Source organism: Cavia porcellus, unplaced genomic scaffold, assembly GCF_034190915.1.
Source record: "Cavia porcellus strain 051 isolate PalLab524CR breed Dunkin Hartley unplaced genomic scaffold, mCavPor4.1 scaffold_25, whole genome shotgun sequence".
NCBI lineage: Eukaryota > Metazoa > Chordata > Mammalia > Rodentia > Caviidae > Cavia > Cavia porcellus.
Genome location: NW_026947508.1, coordinates 267,186 through 286,080, shown reverse-complemented (window position 1 = coordinate 286,080; position 18,895 = coordinate 267,186). Strand labels below are relative to the sequence as shown.

General features: G+C 57.7%; 1 protein-coding gene across 4 annotated transcripts; it reads right to left on the bottom strand.

The window, feature by feature from the left end:
• Positions 1–166: 166 nt before the first annotated feature.
• Ttll10 (tubulin tyrosine ligase like 10) lies at positions 167–18,656 on the bottom strand. 4 transcript variants are annotated; one of them, XM_063235255.1, is made up of 14 exons: positions 10,527–18,656; positions 9,813–9,868; positions 7,670–8,069; positions 7,023–7,091; positions 6,799–6,934; positions 6,559–6,677; positions 6,349–6,478; positions 5,387–5,472; positions 4,608–4,779; positions 3,789–3,960; positions 3,301–3,441; positions 2,328–2,444; positions 1,922–2,015; positions 167–1,775 (listed from the first exon to the last, which is right to left on the bottom strand). In XM_063235255.1, the coding sequence occupies exons 3-14, from the start codon at positions 8,010–8,012 to the stop codon at positions 1,501–1,503; spliced, it is 1,854 nt and encodes a 617-aa protein (XP_063091325.1). In that variant the 5' UTR covers positions 8,013–8,069; positions 9,813–9,868; positions 10,527–18,656; the 3' UTR covers positions 167–1,500. The 4 variants fall into 4 exon arrangements, with proteins under 4 accessions (XP_063091325.1, XP_063091326.1, XP_063091328.1 ...); XM_063235256.1 differs by lacking the exon at positions 2,328–2,444; XM_063235258.1 differs by lacking the exons at positions 7,670–8,069; positions 9,813–9,868; positions 10,527–18,656 and adding an exon at positions 7,333–7,642.
• Between the last annotated feature and the right edge of the window lie 239 nt (positions 18,657–18,895).

The window sequence follows — 18,895 nt, the reverse complement described above, 5'->3', positions numbered from 1 at the left end:
GGCCCCCCATGTTGCTTGAGTGAATGTTGGAGAACATCCCGCACCTGCCAATTGCCAGAGGCCCTGCAATCCTCCCCTTCCTGGGTTCCATGCCATCCAGGTGTCTTGGAGCCTACACATGAGCTGGGAGGGGTAAATGTGGATCAGGATGGGGTAAATAAGCACAGAGGATCTCCAGAAACTTTATTGACATATCAGCTCCAGGTGCTGCCAAGGATGTGGGTACAGAAGACACAGTCCAGACCTTGGGGGGGTCCTGGGCTGGGTGGGGTCTCCTAAGCACAGGGCAGGACACTGCCATCAGGCACTTTTCATCACATCTCCACATGGAGACTCCACGTACCCCAAAGCAGCAGGGAAAGCTTGATCACTTCTGACATCTCAATGCCCCTGAACCTGTGGCCACAGCCCCATGTGGCAGGTGGGGAGAACCAGGGATGGCAGGCAGGGCACTAAGAGAGTGGGTAGAGGCCAGTGTGGCACAGAGGCCCAAGTCTCAAGTTGGCAAGAGAGTAATGAGGGTGATGTGGCTGGGCAACAGCCCTGGGTACTGTCGGGGTGACTCTGATCCCAGGGGCAGGCATGCTGCCCCAGCCCCAGTGCAGGTCTTTATCCCTCCTAGCCTCCTGGGCAGGCAACACGGGCATCTGGAAGGGCCACTGACTCTGAACCTCCCTTCTCTGTCTATCCATGACCTTCGCGGGCCACTAGCCACCATAGTGGATGGCGCCCTCTCCTGGTGCCAGGTTCTCACATGCTGGGAATGGATCCACCACATCTCAAGCCAGCCTTCTTCCAAGAACAAAGAGTGGGAATGAAGGCTGCCGGCTTCTCCCAGGATTAGGTCTGCTGTCCCGGGCTAGCGGGAGGGTGGGTAGGGCAAGAGTTGTTGTTTTCCACTTGGCCCTGGCTTCGGGAGAGTGCAGACGCTGGGGTGGGCAGCTGAAAGCCAGGGTGGGGACAGTCAAGGAGCAAGAGGGTGCAGGGCCGCTCAGGGAGCCTTAGACACTAGCAGGACACTAAGAGAGGAGGCAGAGGCCTGTGTGACACAGAGGCCCAGGTCTCAAGGTGGCAAGAGCAGAGGGTAATGAGGGTGATGGGACCCTGGGACGTTTCTGCCTAGGGGCTCAGCACAGCCTTTCAGGGACAGTTCTGTCCTGATTGTACCGCTCACCCCCACAAGGTTCTCGGCAAAGGAACCCTGGGCTGGGGAAAGGCCGTGTCTGATGTGCCAGGCAGGGTGGCGCTAGCCCGGTGCGCCCTGAGGAGCAATCGAGAGAGGCTCCCAGGGCAATGCATGCCCTCAGGAGGCCTCGCAGGCGGGTCCTGAGGGTTGAGAGGGCGAGGACACGGGGCGGGGCGCCTGGGACCTGGGGGCTGCCCAGACTCCCCTACCCTGTTAAGATCCGCAGAGAGGCAGAGGGAAGCTTGGGGTGTCCAGGCTCTGAAGAGGACACCTTGTCACAAAGTAGTCTTTTATGGTGCCGCGAGATACAGCCGCTAGGAGCCCCGGTGGCCAGTGCCCCTCCGCTCGGCGCACGGTTCCCCAGGGGCGGGGCCTGTGTTGGGGGCGGGGCCTGGAGGCCGGGGGCGGGGGCACGCATGTGGAAGGGGTGCTAGTGGGCGGGGCCGTGCCCCCGTGGCCCCCAGACGCGGGCGCAGGAGCGGGCGCGGGTCCGCCTCGCCGTTGTGCAGGAGCGCGAAGCGGCGCTGTGCGCGCAAGGGCAGCATCTTCTGGCCGCGCAGGCTCTTCTGGGAGGTCTCCAGCGCTAAATCTGGAGGAGGAGAATGAGTGGGCCTCAGAGGAGGGTGCGAAGCCGGTGTGGGGTTCAGGCAAGCGGGCAGACCCGAGGTGAGGAGAACCGGCCTCATGGGGTTGGGGCGCAGGCAGCACGGGGCAGGCAGGAAAGCCCGGGCTCACCTAGGGTCTCCATGACCACCCCGGGGATCACCTTCTTTAGGACCTCACAGTTGGTGTGCAGGGCAGGGTTGGAGTTCATCTCTAGCAGCCACACCTGCGGGAACACTGGTCGGTACCCCACGCCCACCCAGTCAGCACCCCAGTCGGCTGGAGCCCTGGTCCCCATAAAGCCCTGTGTTCCTGTGAGCCCATTGTCCTACTTTGCCGAGGCCTCAAGGGTCGTCCAAGGAGGATGTGTAGATCTTCCCCAGGTGTAGCTGGAGTGAGGAGCCTCATGGGCACACTCACCCCAAACTATGTGCAGTCAGGGTGGGTCTAACAGCAGCACCCACCTGTGGGTCTGCTTCTATGGTCAGGGAGTACAGATAGCCCCTGTTGCCCAGACCTCATCCACCCAGGACAGCACCTTGAAGTTCTCATCAATCAGGAAGTCACAGCCAATGAGGTCGAAGTAACCCAGCTTGCACTCAAGCTTGGACTTGACCGCCAGGAAGCAGTGGGACATGATCTGCTGCATCCGCTTCTGTGGGTGAGGTGGGCAAGGGTCCTGGCTGTCACCTAGAGGCCCTGGGTACACCTACCGGACCTGAATATCATTTACACCTGTCATCTGTACCCTCACCTGCTCGGGCACATCTGCCTACACTCCCCTTCCCTGGAAGTCATGGTAATTGCACAGCTTTGTGAATATACTAGAAACTATTGAACTGTATCCTTCAAAATGGTGAATTTTATGGCCTAACGATTACTTGGGGGGAGTAGTTGGAGACACTTCAAAGTGACTTGACTTTTGCAACCCACAGCCACATTCTGTTTCACCTCACTGCCTAGTGGCTCCATTGCGTAGAAAATGTTCCTGAGAAATAAGGATGCCCACCCTAAATGACCCTTAAACAGGGAAGCCCTGTGACAGGACTGCTGTCTGCTCCCTCAGATTGCCCTGCCAAACTGAAAGGTTCACAAATCATAAAACTGAAAAAGACTGGTTGTGTTGTGGGTGTGCTCCAGGGACCCTTTCAGGGGCCTCCCTCCCTCAGTGCTGGGGCTCCTCCTGTTGGGGATGGTGACAGTGGCTTCCAGCTCATTAACCTCAAGAAAAGTGTTGTTCAGAGCACACATGCTGGGAACATGGATCAGTGATCAAATACTTTCCTAAGGCACATGAGGCCCTGGTTCCATCCCCAGCACCACAAAATAGCACAAAAAACACATATATGGAGACTTAGCTTCAGTGCAGGCGCACATATCCTCCAAGGACATGTAGAAGTCTTGTCCCCAAGCCAGCCCAGATGGACACATGCAGATCTTGACCCCTGGGGGCCCCAGCCTCAGTGTCCCCACCCTGCCCCTCAAGCTGGCTCGGTACAGCAGGGACATACCGTGAAGGTGGTGAAGACCCAGTCCTGGGGGAGGCCTTTGGTCCTCTGGAACTTGTCGTTGATGTAGCGGTTGAGGTGGTCCATGCTCCACACTGTATCCTCCTTCAGCAGCATGTACAGGGGGCTCTGCTTCTGCATAAACTGTGGGAGAGAGGGACCTGGCATTACTCCTCACAGCAGGCCTTGCAGAGACCTGCCTGAGAGACCCCTCGACCAAAAGCCACCCAGACTCTCACAGGGCCCTTCTCTGGGACTCTCCCATGGCAGCCCTTCTTCAGCATATTGGGTAGAAGCCAGGCTGGGGGCTGCAGGACTCTGAACCATTCCAGGATGCCTGGGGTCCTTGCCATGGCCTCTAAGGCTGGGCCCTCTTGGGCTTGGGCGACATCCACAGCTGGGATCATCCTTGGTGTCCCTAAGCAATGAGAGCCTTTGTCTGATCTCATCCCACACCTTCAGAGAAGCCCTTGCCCAGAAAGTCCCCCTACCTGGTTGGTCAAATGGCCACTGAGGTCACTGGAGTGGGGATCGTAGAGATTGAGGGTGAGGCGAGCATAGCCGTGACCAAAGAAGACCATGTAGGGTACAGCACAGGCAATGAGCAGGTAGGAGCGCACGTCGAACTTCTTTCCATTCAGCAGCAGTGGGTTCTGGATGTACCTGGGGCACCACAGAGGCTGCTGGGGCTGAGCTGCCTGGGCCCTGATGTGGCTCCTCCCTACCTGGACCATTGTCCCTGCACCCTGGCTGGGCAGGCACCTCATCCACCATCAGGTTCTTTCTGGACCTGAGTAAGTCTGAGAAATTGAGAAAGGCCTGGTGCCAGGTCTCAGTTCACCACAAGTGTCTGGCCCGCCTGGGTGTGATCCTCAACCTGTGCCTAGAAGAATGGGCACAGGTTGGGCCCTGGGGCAGGAAGGTGAGGGCAATGGAAAAGGAGGGAGGGGATGAGTCCAGTGGGTCCTTGGGACCAGAGGAGGGAGCTGTGGCTTGGGAGGGTGGGATGGGAGGAAGGGAGGGTTATGGCCCGAGTGATTTCCACACTGTGTCCCTTTGCACCCGGGCCTGAAGGGAAGCCGAGGTCTAAACCCTGCCTGGAGACAGGGAAGCCTGTCAGCTCTGGCCGGTTAGGCTGGGGAGGAGTGGGGCAGCTGCAAGTGGAGAGAAGACAGGAGAAGAGCCTGTGCCCCTAGGGACACAATGTGACACCTTTCCTCCTGTGGCCCCAGGGCCCAGCCGTAGGTGGCCCAGCACTGCTAACTACCAGGTCACCCGCCCAGGCCAGGCTCTTCCAGTGTCACTGGCACCTCTGCACCACCCGCGCCTGAGGCCCCCGGAAGGGTATCTTGCAGTGAAGGGGACCGTCATCCATGCTCTGTATCTTGGCCTGCAGGGTGGCAAGCTCCTCCTGGCTTCTGATCAGAAAGATGCCCTTGCCCTGGTTGGAGGCTGTGGGCTTGCAGATCCACATCTGGGTTTCTGCAGGGAGCACCTCCAGTGAGCCTTCCCCCCCAACCTCCCTCAACCCCACCGACCTCTACCCTGCCCAATCCCTGGTGTCCCCTCCCCATGGCCACTCCTTCCTCATGGCCCATTTGTGACTTCAGGGGTGGATTATCCTGGATCTGACCATCTCAGGTCAAACCCAGATCCTGGTCCTACCACTTCCATCCGTGGCCACACTTCCCTTCCTGGCCCCACCCCACCCTGACATCACTCTTGGGTGGCCCCACACAACCCCCCACCGCAGTCCGGCCCCTAGCAGCCTCACAAAAGGCCTAGACTTGACCCCCCTTTTTTTTTTTGCTCCCACCCACAGCCCTCACCACTCCAGCCCCCAGCCCTGGCCCTGTTCTGCTCTACCCCAGCTCTGGCTACAGCTCATGCCTCACCTAGACCTGGCCCACCCAGATGTGCTCTACTCTGGTCCTCCCTCTACCATACCCACACCTGGACCAAGACCCCCATGTCTCCACCCCACAAACACAGCTTTACCTCTCTACCTCCCTCGCTAACTTCTCCAGGACCACATCCTGGCCAGCATCTGTCCTGCCCTGCCTGTCTGGGGTCCAGCCAGGTTGCTCACCATCAAACAGGGTGAAGAACGCCTGCCTCTCATTGCTGACATCGAGGCGGTAAGTCTCAGGGAAAAAGTCTTCCATTTTCAGCACCCTGGAAGCCCAAGGAGGTGGAGAAGATCGGAGAGACTATCTTTGGCCCCAGGCTCGGCATGAGTGTCCTCTGCGGACCTCTTGGGCCCGGATGCCTGTCTTCGCACCCTGCACCCCTCCAAGCTGCTTTCTCCACAGGCCTTGGCCTACTCTACCCCTGCCAGAGCACTTAGGCAGGTCACACCCCTGGCTTCTGGGCACTGCCTGACCAGCCTGGTCCTTTCCCCCTACCCTCAGTTCAGAGCAGGGTCCCAGGCTAGGACAGTGCTGGCATGCAACAAGTGGTCAGCACGGGCTGACCTGACTAAATGTCTGGCTTGCTTTCTCCCTTCTCCCAAAGCCAGGTCATCCTTCAGGTCAGGTCAGAATGACACCTCTCCCCCAACTGGGATTAGTGTGTCTGCCTCTCTGGTCCAAGGCATCCTTTCCAGATATGCACCCTGGGGGACACAGGACATGGCCTGAACAACCACCTCCCATGCATGGAGAATGGGTGACCTAGGGGACAGTTGCTGGGTGGACAGGTGGGCTGCTGGACAGACAAAGGGCTTGGGGAACAGTTCTGAGTTACTGATAGAAGTGGGTGGGAAGAGGGTGGCTGTGCATGCAGATGGGCGCAGGGGGTGGCAGGTGGTAGAAGGAGTGGGGTCATGGGCAGGTAAAGGGATGAGCCCCTGGGTGGGTGGCTAAATAATGAATATGCTGATGGCCGGGGGCTATGTGGTGGGGGTGAAAGGGAGAGACTGGAGGACCCATGGGAATGGGGCAGATGTAGTAGGTGTTGGTGTGGAGGCAGAGGGGTGCAATGTGTTTACAGTTGGGGGTCTTTCAAGAACAGTTGGGAGCCAGAGACAGGTGTGGGCAGGGCGGGGCTCACCTGGGCTGGGTGCCTGGTGGCATCCGATTCACCTTGCTTACGGTCCTTTCATGTTCCCGCAGGGCACTAAGCAGCCCAATTTTGGTGGTGAGCAGCTTGTTGTTGGGGAGCTGGAACAGCAGCTGCTGGCCTGGTGGGAGAAGGACAAGGGTGGTTTAGGTGGCATCCAGGCCCGCAAGGCCACTCATGCCCCACCCGGGCGCGCCCCACCTTCCCGGAAACTGTGGTAGTTGTCCCGGCACTTGATCTCGCACCACTTCAGCTTGTAGTCCTCCCGGCGGCTGTCCTGGGTGCGCTGCCAGCCCTTGCTCCTACAGTAGGCGCTGATGCTGTGGGAAGGGCACTAGTGACCCACAACCGTAGGGAAGAGGGGAGAGGGCTGCAGGTAGCCACTGGAGCCAAGCCCAGGGCAGGGGTGCAGGCACCCAGAGCCCGTGGGCCCCCACTCACATGGAGGCTCCATTGCTGCCGCCGATGTAGAAGAAAGGACCCTGCCCATTGCTAGGGAAATGCTTGTCCCTGTCCTGCAGGAACTCTTTCAGGAGGGCCGCTGGGCAACTGGCAGTGTCTGCACCATCCAGGAGGTCTGCAAACAGGTGGGAGTGGGGGATTCAGCACCTCGGGCTCTGGAATCCATGGGGCTTTCCCTGCCCACTCCAGCTCCAGTAGCCCACCTGCATCTGAGACCAGTTGGCTCAGCTGCTCCTCGCCACTGCTGCCCATCTGTCTCTCATGGGTCCAGCCTGGGGACCATGGGGTGAGGTGCTTCAGTCTGTGCCCAACCCATTCCAGCAGCTCCTGAGGGGTCACTTTGTCCTTTGGGTCCCACCACAGCCCAGCTCAGACCTGGCCAGAGGGCCCTGGACCATCACACCCTAGAGGGACAGCTACACCCTATCAGGGCCAGCCCTCAAGTGGGCAGGATCCAGGTGGTGTGGAGGAGGTACAAGGTCCGGAAAGGCAGACCTACCTCACCCTCCTTACCCACAGGATCGTAGCTCCATGCAGGGCAGGGGTGCGAGCCCCGGCCAGAGCAGGCCTGCAGGGAGTCCCCTGGGGAAGGGGTCACAATGTCCACGATGACATCACCAGTGACCCAAGGGCCATTGTCAGCCAGGGGAGAGGAGGGTGGAGTGGTTCGGGTGGACAGAACCCACTCGCCTGGGAGAGAATGTCATCCTCTCTGCTCATTAGCACTGCTTGGCATGGTGTCTCCCAGGGCCTGAGCCCTCCTCTGAGATCACTTGCTCTGACTGGGGCACCTGTCCCTGGAACCCTGGCTAGGTGAGGGCAGGGCTGTGCCAGGCTGCTGTGCATTCACCTGACACCTGGACACGGTGCCGTTGGGTCCTGGACCGCTTGGGTCTTCTGGAACACATGTGTGTCCATGTGTGCTGACCCCAGTGGTGGACAAATAGGACACGGCCATGGGTGAACAGCACTGGGGCCCCACGGCAAGGTCCCCTCTGATAAAGTGCTGTGCCCACCCTCCTGCGGGGCCTTTGGGCAGCCCGAGGCCCCAGCCCTTGGACAAGGCACAGGGTTAGACCCGCCCTGCCCAGGGAAAACTGCTTCTTCCTGTCCCGAACTGTAGCTTCTGCTCGGAGCTGGCTCCTGTCTCGGCGACTGCTGTGGCGCCTCAGAGCTTGAAGGGTCGAGGCCATCTCTGCGTCCTGCTCTGCCAAACAAGTTCTGCACTGTTGGCACTGTTCCAGTGTTGGCTGTAAGGAGGGTGGCCATCAGGCCTGGCGGGGCCCTGGGGGTCGGAGGGCCAGAGGCTCTCAGCCCCGACCCGGGTCTCTGGTCTACACTGTAGCCCAGAAGTGTGGCTGACATCCTGCCAACACGGTCTCCTCCCTCCGGGCCCTGCGCCTGCACTGTCCCACTTTCCCTGTTTTGCCAACTTTGGAATATTTCATATAAGTATATATATATATTTCCTCAGTACTGAGGATTGAATCCAGGGCTTTCACACAGAGTTTTTGTTTTTTGTTTTTGACACAGGGTCTCACTAAGTTGCTAAGTTATCCAGGCTGGCTGGAAATTTCCATTTTCCTATGTCGGTCTCCCAGAGTTCTGAAATTACAGATGTAAGCCATCACACCCAGCTTCAATTTCAGAGAACTTTTTAGCCAGTTCCTGAACAAGTCATTAGATGTTAGTGTCAAAAAATCCAGCTCTGGACTGTTAGGAAGGCAGGGCTTCCTGAAAGCTACAGTGTGCACATAAACGTGTCACCGTGGGCAAGACAGGTGGCATGGAGGCCTACGTCTAGGGAGGAAACCACAATGAGAGGCTCCTGCGCAGCAGGGGCGCAGGTTATCTCCAGAGAGAAAAACTGCCCTTGGCTAGACCAACTGGCTAGCCAGCAGTGCCAGCGAGGACAGTGGCCCTGTGACCGCCAGGCAGGCAGGCTTGTGTCTGCTCCATCCTACCCTGCTGAAGAGATGAGAGGAGAAGAAAGAACAAACCCATAGATGGAAAACGAGGAAGCAAAGTTGCCACAGTCAAGGAGCCAGGTGCGCCCTTGCCCAGCACAGTAGTCTCCACCTCTGCAGAGAGCCAGCCTCCTCCCGGCTCCAGGGTGTGAACTGGGGAGTGTGTGTGCATGTGTGCGCACACATACATATTTAAGACTGCATGGTCACTGTAGACTTGGCCCCATCCAGTGCTCCCAAGACCTGGTGGTTGGCCTGGGAGCCCTGACATTCTCCACTGTCTCAGCCCAAGGGGCTCCTTGGCCCCAGAGGACCCAAGGGAGGCCTCCGACGTGTACGGGTGAGAGTAGTACACAGACACAGAAGAGGAAGGGGACAGCGACACAGAAGCCTCTCAGCCCAAGAACAAGAATGCGCTGGGGTAGAGGAGACCCCAGGCCACCAGTTAGGAGCTGGCTGCCTTCAGAATAGGAAAGAGCATGGACCTCAGACACACAGGGTCAGAACTGAAGTCTGGGAAATGACCCAGGAAGCGGAGCAGGGGCAGAGCCTAAAGGAAGAATCCGAATCACAGACCCACCAGGCTAGGCCTCCGTTCAGAGCACCCCAGCCGTGAGGAGGATGCAAGGCTGCTGTGAAGCTTCTGACTTCCATTATCCAGCCAGCCAGGCAGAGGCAGGGAAGGACGGCTCCCAGAACGAGGGGCCAGAAGAAAGAGGCGTCACTGCTGCCTAAAGTCTCTGCCTCAGTTGTTCTGCATACTGAGTGGGAAGGATGACAAGAGCCAGGCATAAAGATGGAATTTCTACCTGGTACCTCAGGATAGTGCCTGCCACCCGTCAAGTATGCATTAGGGTGAGGACAGTAACACAAGTGGCCAGGAGGTGGGGCATGGGGACAGTTCAGGCAAACAATGTTCAGACTGAGGTGTGACTGGCTCAGGGAAGGGGGTCTTGGGGGCAGGGGTCCCCCACAGGGCAGGGGTCTTGGGGGATGCTGTGGGGCTTGGCACTGTGGGGCACTCACAGGTGAGTGGGTGCCAGTGTCCTCGTCACTCCTGCAAGCGACAGCAGCATCAGGCACTGTTTAGAAAATTAGGGCAGTTAGAAAATTCAAACAGAAGCATAGAGAAAAACAGCAGCCCTGTCCCACCTGTACCACCCTGACCATCACTGCAGCCGAGACATCCTGACGGGAATGTGGGTGCACTGTTCTTCATCATGAGCCTGACTTCTCTAACTTTGATACTTGTTATTTTCACAAAGAATTAAGTAATCCACGAGTCACTATTATTTCTTGTCATTCAGATGGACAAAGAGTTCTCAAAAAGCCCTAGCAGGAGTGTGCCAAACATGGGGTCCTGCATGCACAGCGGGGCTGCCGGGCAGGTGTGTCCTCTGGCAGCTGCATGTCCAGGGACTCTAAAGGACAAGACTCTAAATCCAGAAATGAATTTCACATCAGAGGCTTCACAGCCACTCTTTCTAAGAGTAGGGCCAGGAAGTGAGCTGTCCGCAGCAGTGAGTGATGTGGAGCCTTTCGATGGGACACTACAGAAACATGAAGTGAAAACTGGTAAAGGTCAGGCAGAGCATTCACAATTTTATAATAAATTTAAAAATACTCCTTTTATCTGGTCAGATTAAAGACTGGGGGGAAGTCATTCTGGTTGGACAGATGCTTTTAATTCTGAAGAAAACGTTCAAGAAAACATGTCTGTGTGCTGTTGCGGAAACTCACCTCACAGGCCCCTCCAGGAGACAAGCCTGCTGTGGGTGAACTTGTGCTGAGGTGCCCAGTCCTCCCCTAGGCCTGCCTGAGGAGAAGGCTTAGCTCAGCCAAGCCAACGTTCTCTCTCCAGTCCCTGTTCCTTTCCTTTGACTCCTGGGTCCCCAGAGGGCCACGGGAGGGCAAGGCCAAGCTCCGCTTCAGCCAGGAGGACCTTGCTTTACCTGCCCAAGAGGTCTCGGGAGCCCTCTGCTGGGATACAACAGTGGTGACCTGGCAACATCTCCCAGCAACTGTTACCTGGTAACTGTGTCCCAGTAGAACCTGGGTAAGCATGGGCATTAGGTGGCTGGTGAAGGGCCAAGGCAGGGTGAGGTATGGTAGAGGGTCGAGGGGCAGGGGGTGCTGGTGCTGAGCGGGCTCTGACCCAGGCCTCCAGCCGTGTAGGCCCATGCCCTGCTGACCTTCTCTCCTTCTGGGCTACTGCACAGCACTGCTTGCTTGGGGACTTCCGTGCCCTGGGCTGCACCCCATGTGGCTCTTCCCTGAGCTGTCAGGATGGGGTATCTCCCAAAGCATGGCTAGGGTGGAGAGATGCCCACTGTGGAGAACCCCAGGATTTCTACCCTTACCCTATTTTCCTGGGGGCAGGTCAGTTTACCGTTGCTGGCCCCATCCAACTGAGGGTCTCTGGACTCAGTCCTGGTACACCCAGTACCTGTGCTGGCCCAAGAGACCCTCTGCTCAGGCAGTTATGGTCTGTCTAGTGGCCAGGGAAGAGGTGGCCTGGGCAGAGAGCCCCTCACCCTGGTGGGAATGAGAGCCTATCTGGACCATGTACAGGGAATGCTTGGCCTGGCTCTTGGGCTGCCTAACCTGCATCAGGGGCAGCATGTCTTCTAGAGTCTTGGAACAGCTTGCCTGGTGGGCATAGGCAGTCCCAGTTCCATGGCCCTCACCATCCATGGTAGCCTCTCCTCTGCTGGGAACACAGCCTTCCAGGCCCCCTCAGCACTACCCGCCAGCGGCTTCTTGCTGGGCCATAACTTGGGTGTACGCTTTCCTTTCCCAGGCCTGGGGTCGGAGGAGGGCTCTGTCTCAGAGCAGTCTGCTGTCCCCATCAGAATCATGCCCTGTCCTTCCTGCTCCTGGTCCCTTTCCTTGGGACCAGAACTGAGACGGGAAAGACTCGAGGATGGAGCCAGGGAAGGGGCCCTCTCTCCCAACAGTGTCACTAACCTCCACACAAAGCTCTGGTCACCATTCTGTATAATTACAAGAAGGCAGTCAGAGTCCACTCACTTTCAGGGATTAGTTTATTGCCATACAGACATTTTGTTCACAAGGAGCCAGGCAAGAATGGGGAGGAATCTATACCTTTAGGTGCCTCGCCAGGGAGGCCTGGCGTAGAGTCCAGGGCTCTGCTGGGTGGGAGCCACTCTGGGATGGTGAAGTCAGCTGAGTCCCAGGGCTCCTTGTTTATGAGCAGAGTGGCTCTCAAGAGGGACTGGCTTCATCACCACCAAGGATACAGAGGAGATCCATGAGGACACAGGGTGGCCAGGTGCAGGATTATCTGGCCACACTGGGGTGTGGATGTTTGGGTCCAGGACTGAGGTCAGAGGTTCACATGTGTCTGATAAGGGAGCTGCCATGTTCCCTGGTGGTGGGGTCCACTGCAAGTGTTCATCACAGCAAACTCCTGCCCCTCAGGTTCAAATTACAAACCAGTTTGAAGCCACTCGGGAGCCTTTGGCTTTGTGGAACTGCTTCAAATTCTCTTGAGAGAGAAGGGCTTAGGAGAGAGGGTTTGCTGATGCAAGACTGGGCTGTTCTGTGCCCAATGTTGGGGTGCAGGACAGCTCCCCAAGTCTTAGCAGACCAAGCTGGAGGCCAAATGGGAACCAGGGGCAAGGCTTGCACAACCTGCACACCTGTTTTGCCTGGTCACTGTTACCTGGCCAGACCCCTGGCAGAGAGGTGACCTCCCAACCACCTCATCCCCAGATGTGTGGAGGGAGGTGGCTCCTTTCCCCATCCCCAGGACCTTCCTCTGGCACCTTCCAAGTCTCTGCGTCCTGGTGCTGGCTGGGGTGAGTCACAGGCTGACTTTCCCTTTCCTGCCCAAGTATTCTTTTCCCCCCACACTGGGGGGCGGGGGCAAGCTTGGGATCATGGGCAGAGGCAGGGCTGTTTCTCCTGGGTCCTTGTTAGCCACCTGGCTATGTGTGCATGGGGGGTACTGAGGGCCGAGGTTCAGGGTGGGGGGGCTCCACCTCTGCACGTGCCAGGTGACTGCCCTGGTAGACCCTCAGTGTAGGGATCAGGCTGTGCTGTGACAGCCCCATTTGCCTGTACCCCTGAGGGCAGCAGATGCAGGTCTCAGCGCATGGAACCCTTGGTCACACCAGTACCTCTGTGGTTAACAAAGCCACTGTAGGGTAAGAGAGGTGGCAGGGTCCTGGGGCCCCAGGCAGCTGTATAAGGTAGACCACAGGACTCAAGCTTTTGCCTGGTGTCCAGTGACAGTCCTGTGGGGCCAGGGGTTCTGCTCCCGCGGTGACCAGGCCGTGGATGGACGGCATTACCAGACAGTATTAGACAGAAGCATCCAGATCTAACCGTGTCTGGTAAGACGCCCATCGTGGGCGAGCATGGGTCCTGCTGGTCCTGGTGCCTGTGGAGGGAAGGTGTCTGGGGGGCGCCCACCTTCCTGACAGTGGAGCCAGTCCCAAGCCCAGGGCTGCTCTGAGGAAGTCTTGCTGGCCTGGCTTGACACTGCCCGGGTCTGGGTATTGGTGCTGTGGATGACACCAGGGAGTGATCTGGACCAATGGATCCAGGCCAAATGTTCGCCTCCAGCCTCACAGTTTCCTGAGTGATTCTAGGTAGCTTAATCAGTAGCAGAAGGTCAGGGCAGACCCCAGCCCATCCCACAACAGGTGAGCTCCTGGCTCAGTGCCTTGGCCTCAGATCAGAGAGATAAAATGGGTCATCCTGGATTATAATTTTGGACAAATTTCCTGTTCTCCTTGACTGGCAAACAGAATGCAGACTCCTTGTCCTTGGGCAGGAAACAGTGTGTGTGTGGGGGGGGGGGGCGTCCTCAGTTCCCTATGCGTGTACTCAGGCACCTGAACCATACTGCTCTCCCTGGTCTCCAGAAGCAGGGCGTTAACACAGGTCTGAATGCTGAGCCCCCACCCCCACCCAGGGATGCAGGGCCCCTGCCCTGCCTACCTCTGGATCCAGGAACTTGGAGCAGCACATCTTCGGTTATCTCCAGAGCAGTGGGTCACCTTTGAACATCGTTACCAGACAGTGTTAGAGTCAAGCCAAGAAATCCAGCACTGTCCGGTAAGATGCCCACAGAGGCCCAGGTGCGCCCAGCCTGAGGGCACAGGGACAGATGTACAGCTCTCTACCTACAGGTGCAGAACCTGGTGACCAGTTCAATGAATGGCCTTGGCTAGATGGGGCCAGCAGCTTGGTAAGGTCCCAGCCACTGTCTGCCTTCCCTGATTTTTCTTGAGGAGACCTTGGGCATCTCATGGTGGTAGAGGAAAGGGGAGAGGCCCAGCCTCGGTGCCCCACCCTGGATCAGCACAGCCCCACCCCTACCTCATGAGGCCTTGTGGGCCCTGCTGAGTCTTTACCCCTGGAGCCCTTTGCTGCGGTCCTCTTAGCCCACACCTGCCAGGTGTGGCAGCAGCACCTGCCCGGGTGCTGGGTGCTGTGGGTATGGCCCGGATACCTGAGTGTCCTAATCCCTAGAATACTGGCTGGAGAGGCGGGGCAGAGCAGCTGCAAGAAGCCTTTTGTCCTGGGGTCTGGGGGTGCTCATCAGAGAAGCTAGGGGGCTTCCCACAGCCTCTTTTCCCAAGATAGAGTTTCTGTCCTGCAGCTCCACCCACAAGCAGTGAGTGGGCAGGATGGAAGGATGGATGTGTTGTGGGAACTCATGGGGTGGGAAGGCAGGGAGGGCGGCCCCGTTGCTGCATGCAGGGCTCCGCCGTCATCATTACCAGGCAGTATTAGAGACCAGACACCATCCAATGCTGCCCAGTAAGATGGCCACGGCTGCCCAGATTGGTGTAGGGGCCGCCAGCTGGGGATCAGGTGGGGTCTGATGGTGCTGAGGGGAGTTGTGTCCTCTCTAGGCCCTGGGGTGGGGAATAACCTTGTGAGACAAGGGCTGGGCAGGGTCCCAGGTGTCTGAAGCCTCACTGGCTGGGGCCATGGTGAATCTCCACCTGCCCCCCAGCCCTGCCTTACGTGGGCCCAGAAGGGCACTCCAAGAGCCAGGGTGTCCTACCCAGAGGCTGGTGGTTCGAAGGACAGAAAGGAGAGCAGAAGATGGCCCTGGAGAGAGGCATGACCCCGGGTCTCCAGTGCGTGCGCAGATCTGCACCTCCTATGACTGAGTCTGGCCAGGCCATACTGCTGGACTCTACAACTCTACCCCAGGACGTTGTCCAGAGCCTGCTTCCTGCCCAGCTCCTGCCTGCCCTTCTCTAGGGCCCAGGAAAGGTGCTGGTGGAGAAGCAACCTAGCTCGAGAAGCAGGATGGCCTTCCTTTGGTTGTTTGTCTCCCAGTGGCACTGGGGCCTACAGTCTAGCTCTGAGGCAGATGGAGACAGCAGCCCCAAGCAGTACATAGAACCCTTTGCTGAGGTACCCACGAGGACAGGGTTACTTAGAAGGGGGAATTCTTCCACCCCTGCATGATCAGGGCCCAGCCTGCAGCCCCTCAGAGAGCCAAGCCCAGGACACTCAGGCCTGGCACCTTGACCTCTTCCAGAGCCTACCATCCATGGCAACCTGGGCTTGGAAAGCCAGCTGAGCAACTTGATTGCAGCACCTTTTTCCTGCACAGGCTGTGGAGGGCTGCAGGCTGAGCTGATTTTACCAGGCTGCCAGCCAGCCACAGCAGGGGCCATGGTGACCCAGCCACTGCCCAGACCTCCCTGTGGCCAGCATTTCTTGAAGGACCTGCCCTACCCAAGGTAAGCCCAGCAGGTGGGTCTGCTGCTTTTCAGGCATCTGGACCCCCCAGGGTTGTGCGGGGTCTGAGTCCCTGGTGCCCCAACTCCCTGCCCCATAGCCCCAGGTACCATAGAGATAAGAGCGCCCTTCCTTCAGGTTCACACATCTGTCCCTCAGACCCTGTTAGATCTGTGCTTTAAGAATGCAGTCTCAGGGCTGGGGGTTTAGCTCAGCGGCATAAGCGCCTGCCTTGCAAGCAGGCAGTTGTGACTTCGATCCCTGGTACCGATAAAAAGGAAAAAGACAAAAAAAAAAAAAAAAAAAAAAAAGAATGCAGTCTCACTTCTTCTCTGAGCTAAGGCTTCCCTTTCAGATCGAGGAAAGTTTTAACTCCTCTCCTGGTTGCAGGCCACAGGGAAAGCTGTGGAGGCTGGGGGGGCGGGTAGTCAGGGGCCTAGCATCCAACCCTTCAGGCCAGGTCAAGCGCAGTTCACAACACAGTGGGCAGACAGGCCTGATGTCACTAATGCCCTTGGCCACTGAGGGTCAGAACTTCTTGGGGAGCCCTGAGGGCTGGGGAGCCCTACAGAGCACACAGCTGGTCTGGCTACAGCCAGGGAGACCAACCAGTGCTATACACCGCCCACTGGGTGGTCAGAAGCCTCATCCTGCCCAAAGGGTTGAAAGAGGCCTGGAGCAAGCAGTGGGCAGGAGGATCACTGCAAGGCTGGCACAGGAGATGGAGCCTCCAGCCACAGCAGCTCAGTAGAGAACCCTGGCTTGTCCTGGCCTAGGGGCAGGGGAGGGGTGAGACCAGCTTGAGCTTCAGCCATCGGTTGAGAAATTAAAAGTGAAAACAGGTTCTTCTCTGGGCAGCATGGTGCCTGCCTGGGTGGAGCAGCATGGTGCCCTCCTGGGCGAGGTACCTCAGGCTCCTAAGGCCTGTCTTCCCCAACCGCTTGGTTAATCATCACCTTCCACCAGGCTCCCTTGGGAAAATTGAGGAAAGGCTCAAGGTGGTCCAGAGGCCCCAGGCTGGTCTGCAGAGCAAACACCCCCCATGGTGTCCAGCATGCAGCAGGAGGAGGCTGGGGGCCTGGCCAGGAATGCAATCCCGGTGTGCAAAAGCAAGTGGCTGGTTAACCTGCCCAACGGGCCTTAATCAATGGCCAGGCCGCCTAGAGAACAAAGCACTGAAACCCAACCTTTCCTGCCTGCCTTGGATCAGCCAGATCCAGACGCCAGAGGCTGCTGGGGGTTGGGAGGGGGGCGGGGGCAGCGGGCTTGGCTCTCCCTGCTCAGGTCTGCCTTAGCTTCCGCCGAAGTGGCTACGTGTCTTCGAGGCAAAGCCGCCATTTCGCCCACACAGCCAGCTGCGTCCCTTAGCCCTTTTTGGCGGCCACGCAGGGCACACTCACATCCTGCTGTGCCTCTGAGGGGCCAGGTTCCTCCTTAGAACAGTTCACCTGATTCTAAGGACACTAAAATCACCCAGTGAACCAATTTTGCAAATAAGGTACTTGCAAATTATGAAAATGTCTGAAAATTAACAGTGGACTGTGTCCATGTTTTATGGTTGAGTTTCATTTTCATAAATGTAAAATTTACTTTGCCTAATTCAAGAAGCTACCAATTGTGCTACATTTCGTCTGGATGTGGGAAAAACAAAACAGAATGAAATCTATTTTTCCAGATGCTTATCCTAAAAAAGGCCTATAATGCTAACAGTAAATTAATCAAAACATAGTATACACCTTAAAAGTTTTGTTCACCAAGAACAATGAAAACAATTCTGTTGCCACAAAGAAAATGAAGTTGCCACCCATCACCATTGTCAACTTCCAAACCTGAAACTGTGCAAGCAGCCAGCAGCCAGGTGCAGGCTTTGGCTGGGTGTGTCTGGCCCTACAGCACAGGGCAGAGGTGATCAGATTCACTGTCCCCGCTCAATGCCACCCTGCTGCTTGGTATTTTAAAAGTCTTTAGAATCAACTTTGCTTCTGACTCCACGTAACAGTAGCCCCAGCTCTAAGGTAGCACCACAGAAATGGGCAGGTGAGAAACAGCCCATTTTCCTGCTCAGGCCTTGGCCAGTCTCTGATCACCAGCCTACAGGCCTTGGCCAGTCTCTGATCACAAGGTCACTCCGGGCCATGGCTGTTGAAAAAACCAAGCCTTCCATGAGCAGACAGACATAAATTCTGGAGCAGAGACAGAGTCATCCCACCCCGGATCCTCCACACCTACCTTGGAGACCGCAGCCCTCCCATCTCAGAACAAAGTAGATCAGGAATGTCAGTTCCTCTTTGAAAAAGAACTTCCTAGAAGGTCCTGTTGCCAGGTCAATAATGGGTGCAATCCCTCTGGGAGCCTGTCCTCAGTCTATCTGGTGCCTGAACCTCCCTGGCTTGATGATGTGGCCTGTGGACCCCAACAGCTCCTTGGCCGGCCCAAGATGGCTCCGCACTGAAATCCAGCCACGGCTCAAGGGACCCACCTTCTCTTAGGAAAGGAAGCCTGCATGCTCTGCACCCACCAACACCATCCCTCACTGCACGTTGGCTGTGCTGGCTCCCGAGTAGACGGTTGGTCAACACAGCCCCCACGGTCTGGTCTGGCCCCAGCCAAGCTGAGCTTCCTTGCACAGCAGCCTCCCCCTCCTGCCCGCCCTTACCTGCCCCAACAGGTTCCTGACAGGTTCCTCCGCTGCTGAGGAGCAGGGTGGAAGTTGCTCTCGTCCTCAGTCCTGCGGCCAGCACTGTCCCTGCTCCAGGACCCCAGGGATGTGAGCCAGGCCTTGGGAGGACATGGAGAAGCTTGGGCACCTTCGCCCATACCTGTCACAGTGATGGACAATCTGGTGCTCAGGTTCGCTCTGGCCCAACCTTCCCCCAACTCAGATCCAGCCTCAGCGTGGGGCCAGGAGGCCTGACTATCTCCCTCCAGTGAGGCTCAAACACAAAGAGAAAGACAGGCTGAGCATGGACAAGTGGATAGCTTAGGGACAATGACGAGGTCGGCACTGTGGGCTGCTGGGAAAGGGAAGAGCTGGTGTGGCTGGGCTCGCCTTACATGTAGCAGCTCACCCCGCCCCGTGCAGGTGCCTGCTTCCAGCCAGCCAATCTCTGCTCCTAGCCACCGACAGGTGTGTCCCCTGGGCTTTCATAGGCTGGGAGGGAGGCAGCTCCTGTGACGTAGCAGGGGCGGGCAGCAGGCCCTGTACATTCTGGCCCCCACCTGGCCTGCCAACATGAATTGAACAAAAACTCAGGCGTGGAGGCTTCTGTGGGGCCTGGCCAGGTATGCCATGTGGGCAGGGACTCACCCAGGTCCCAGGCCCTGGGGTGGCTCCCTCAGACCCAGGGCTGGGCCTGCTCTTAGCTCCAGGACTTGGC

Coding starts and splice junctions, on each gene's coding strand:
- Ttll10 (XM_063235255.1), bottom strand. CDS start 8,012: ATGGCCTCGACCCTTCAAGCTCTGAGGCGCCACAGCAGTCGCCGAGAC. Junction 4,780..5,386: donor GTTCTTCACCCTGTTTGATG/GTGAGCAACCTG, acceptor TGCTCCCTGCAG/AAACCCAGATGTGGATCTGC. Junction 3,442..3,788: donor GTGGCCATTTGACCAACCAG/GTAGGGGGACTT, acceptor TCTCTCCCACAG/TTTATGCAGAAGCAGAGCCC.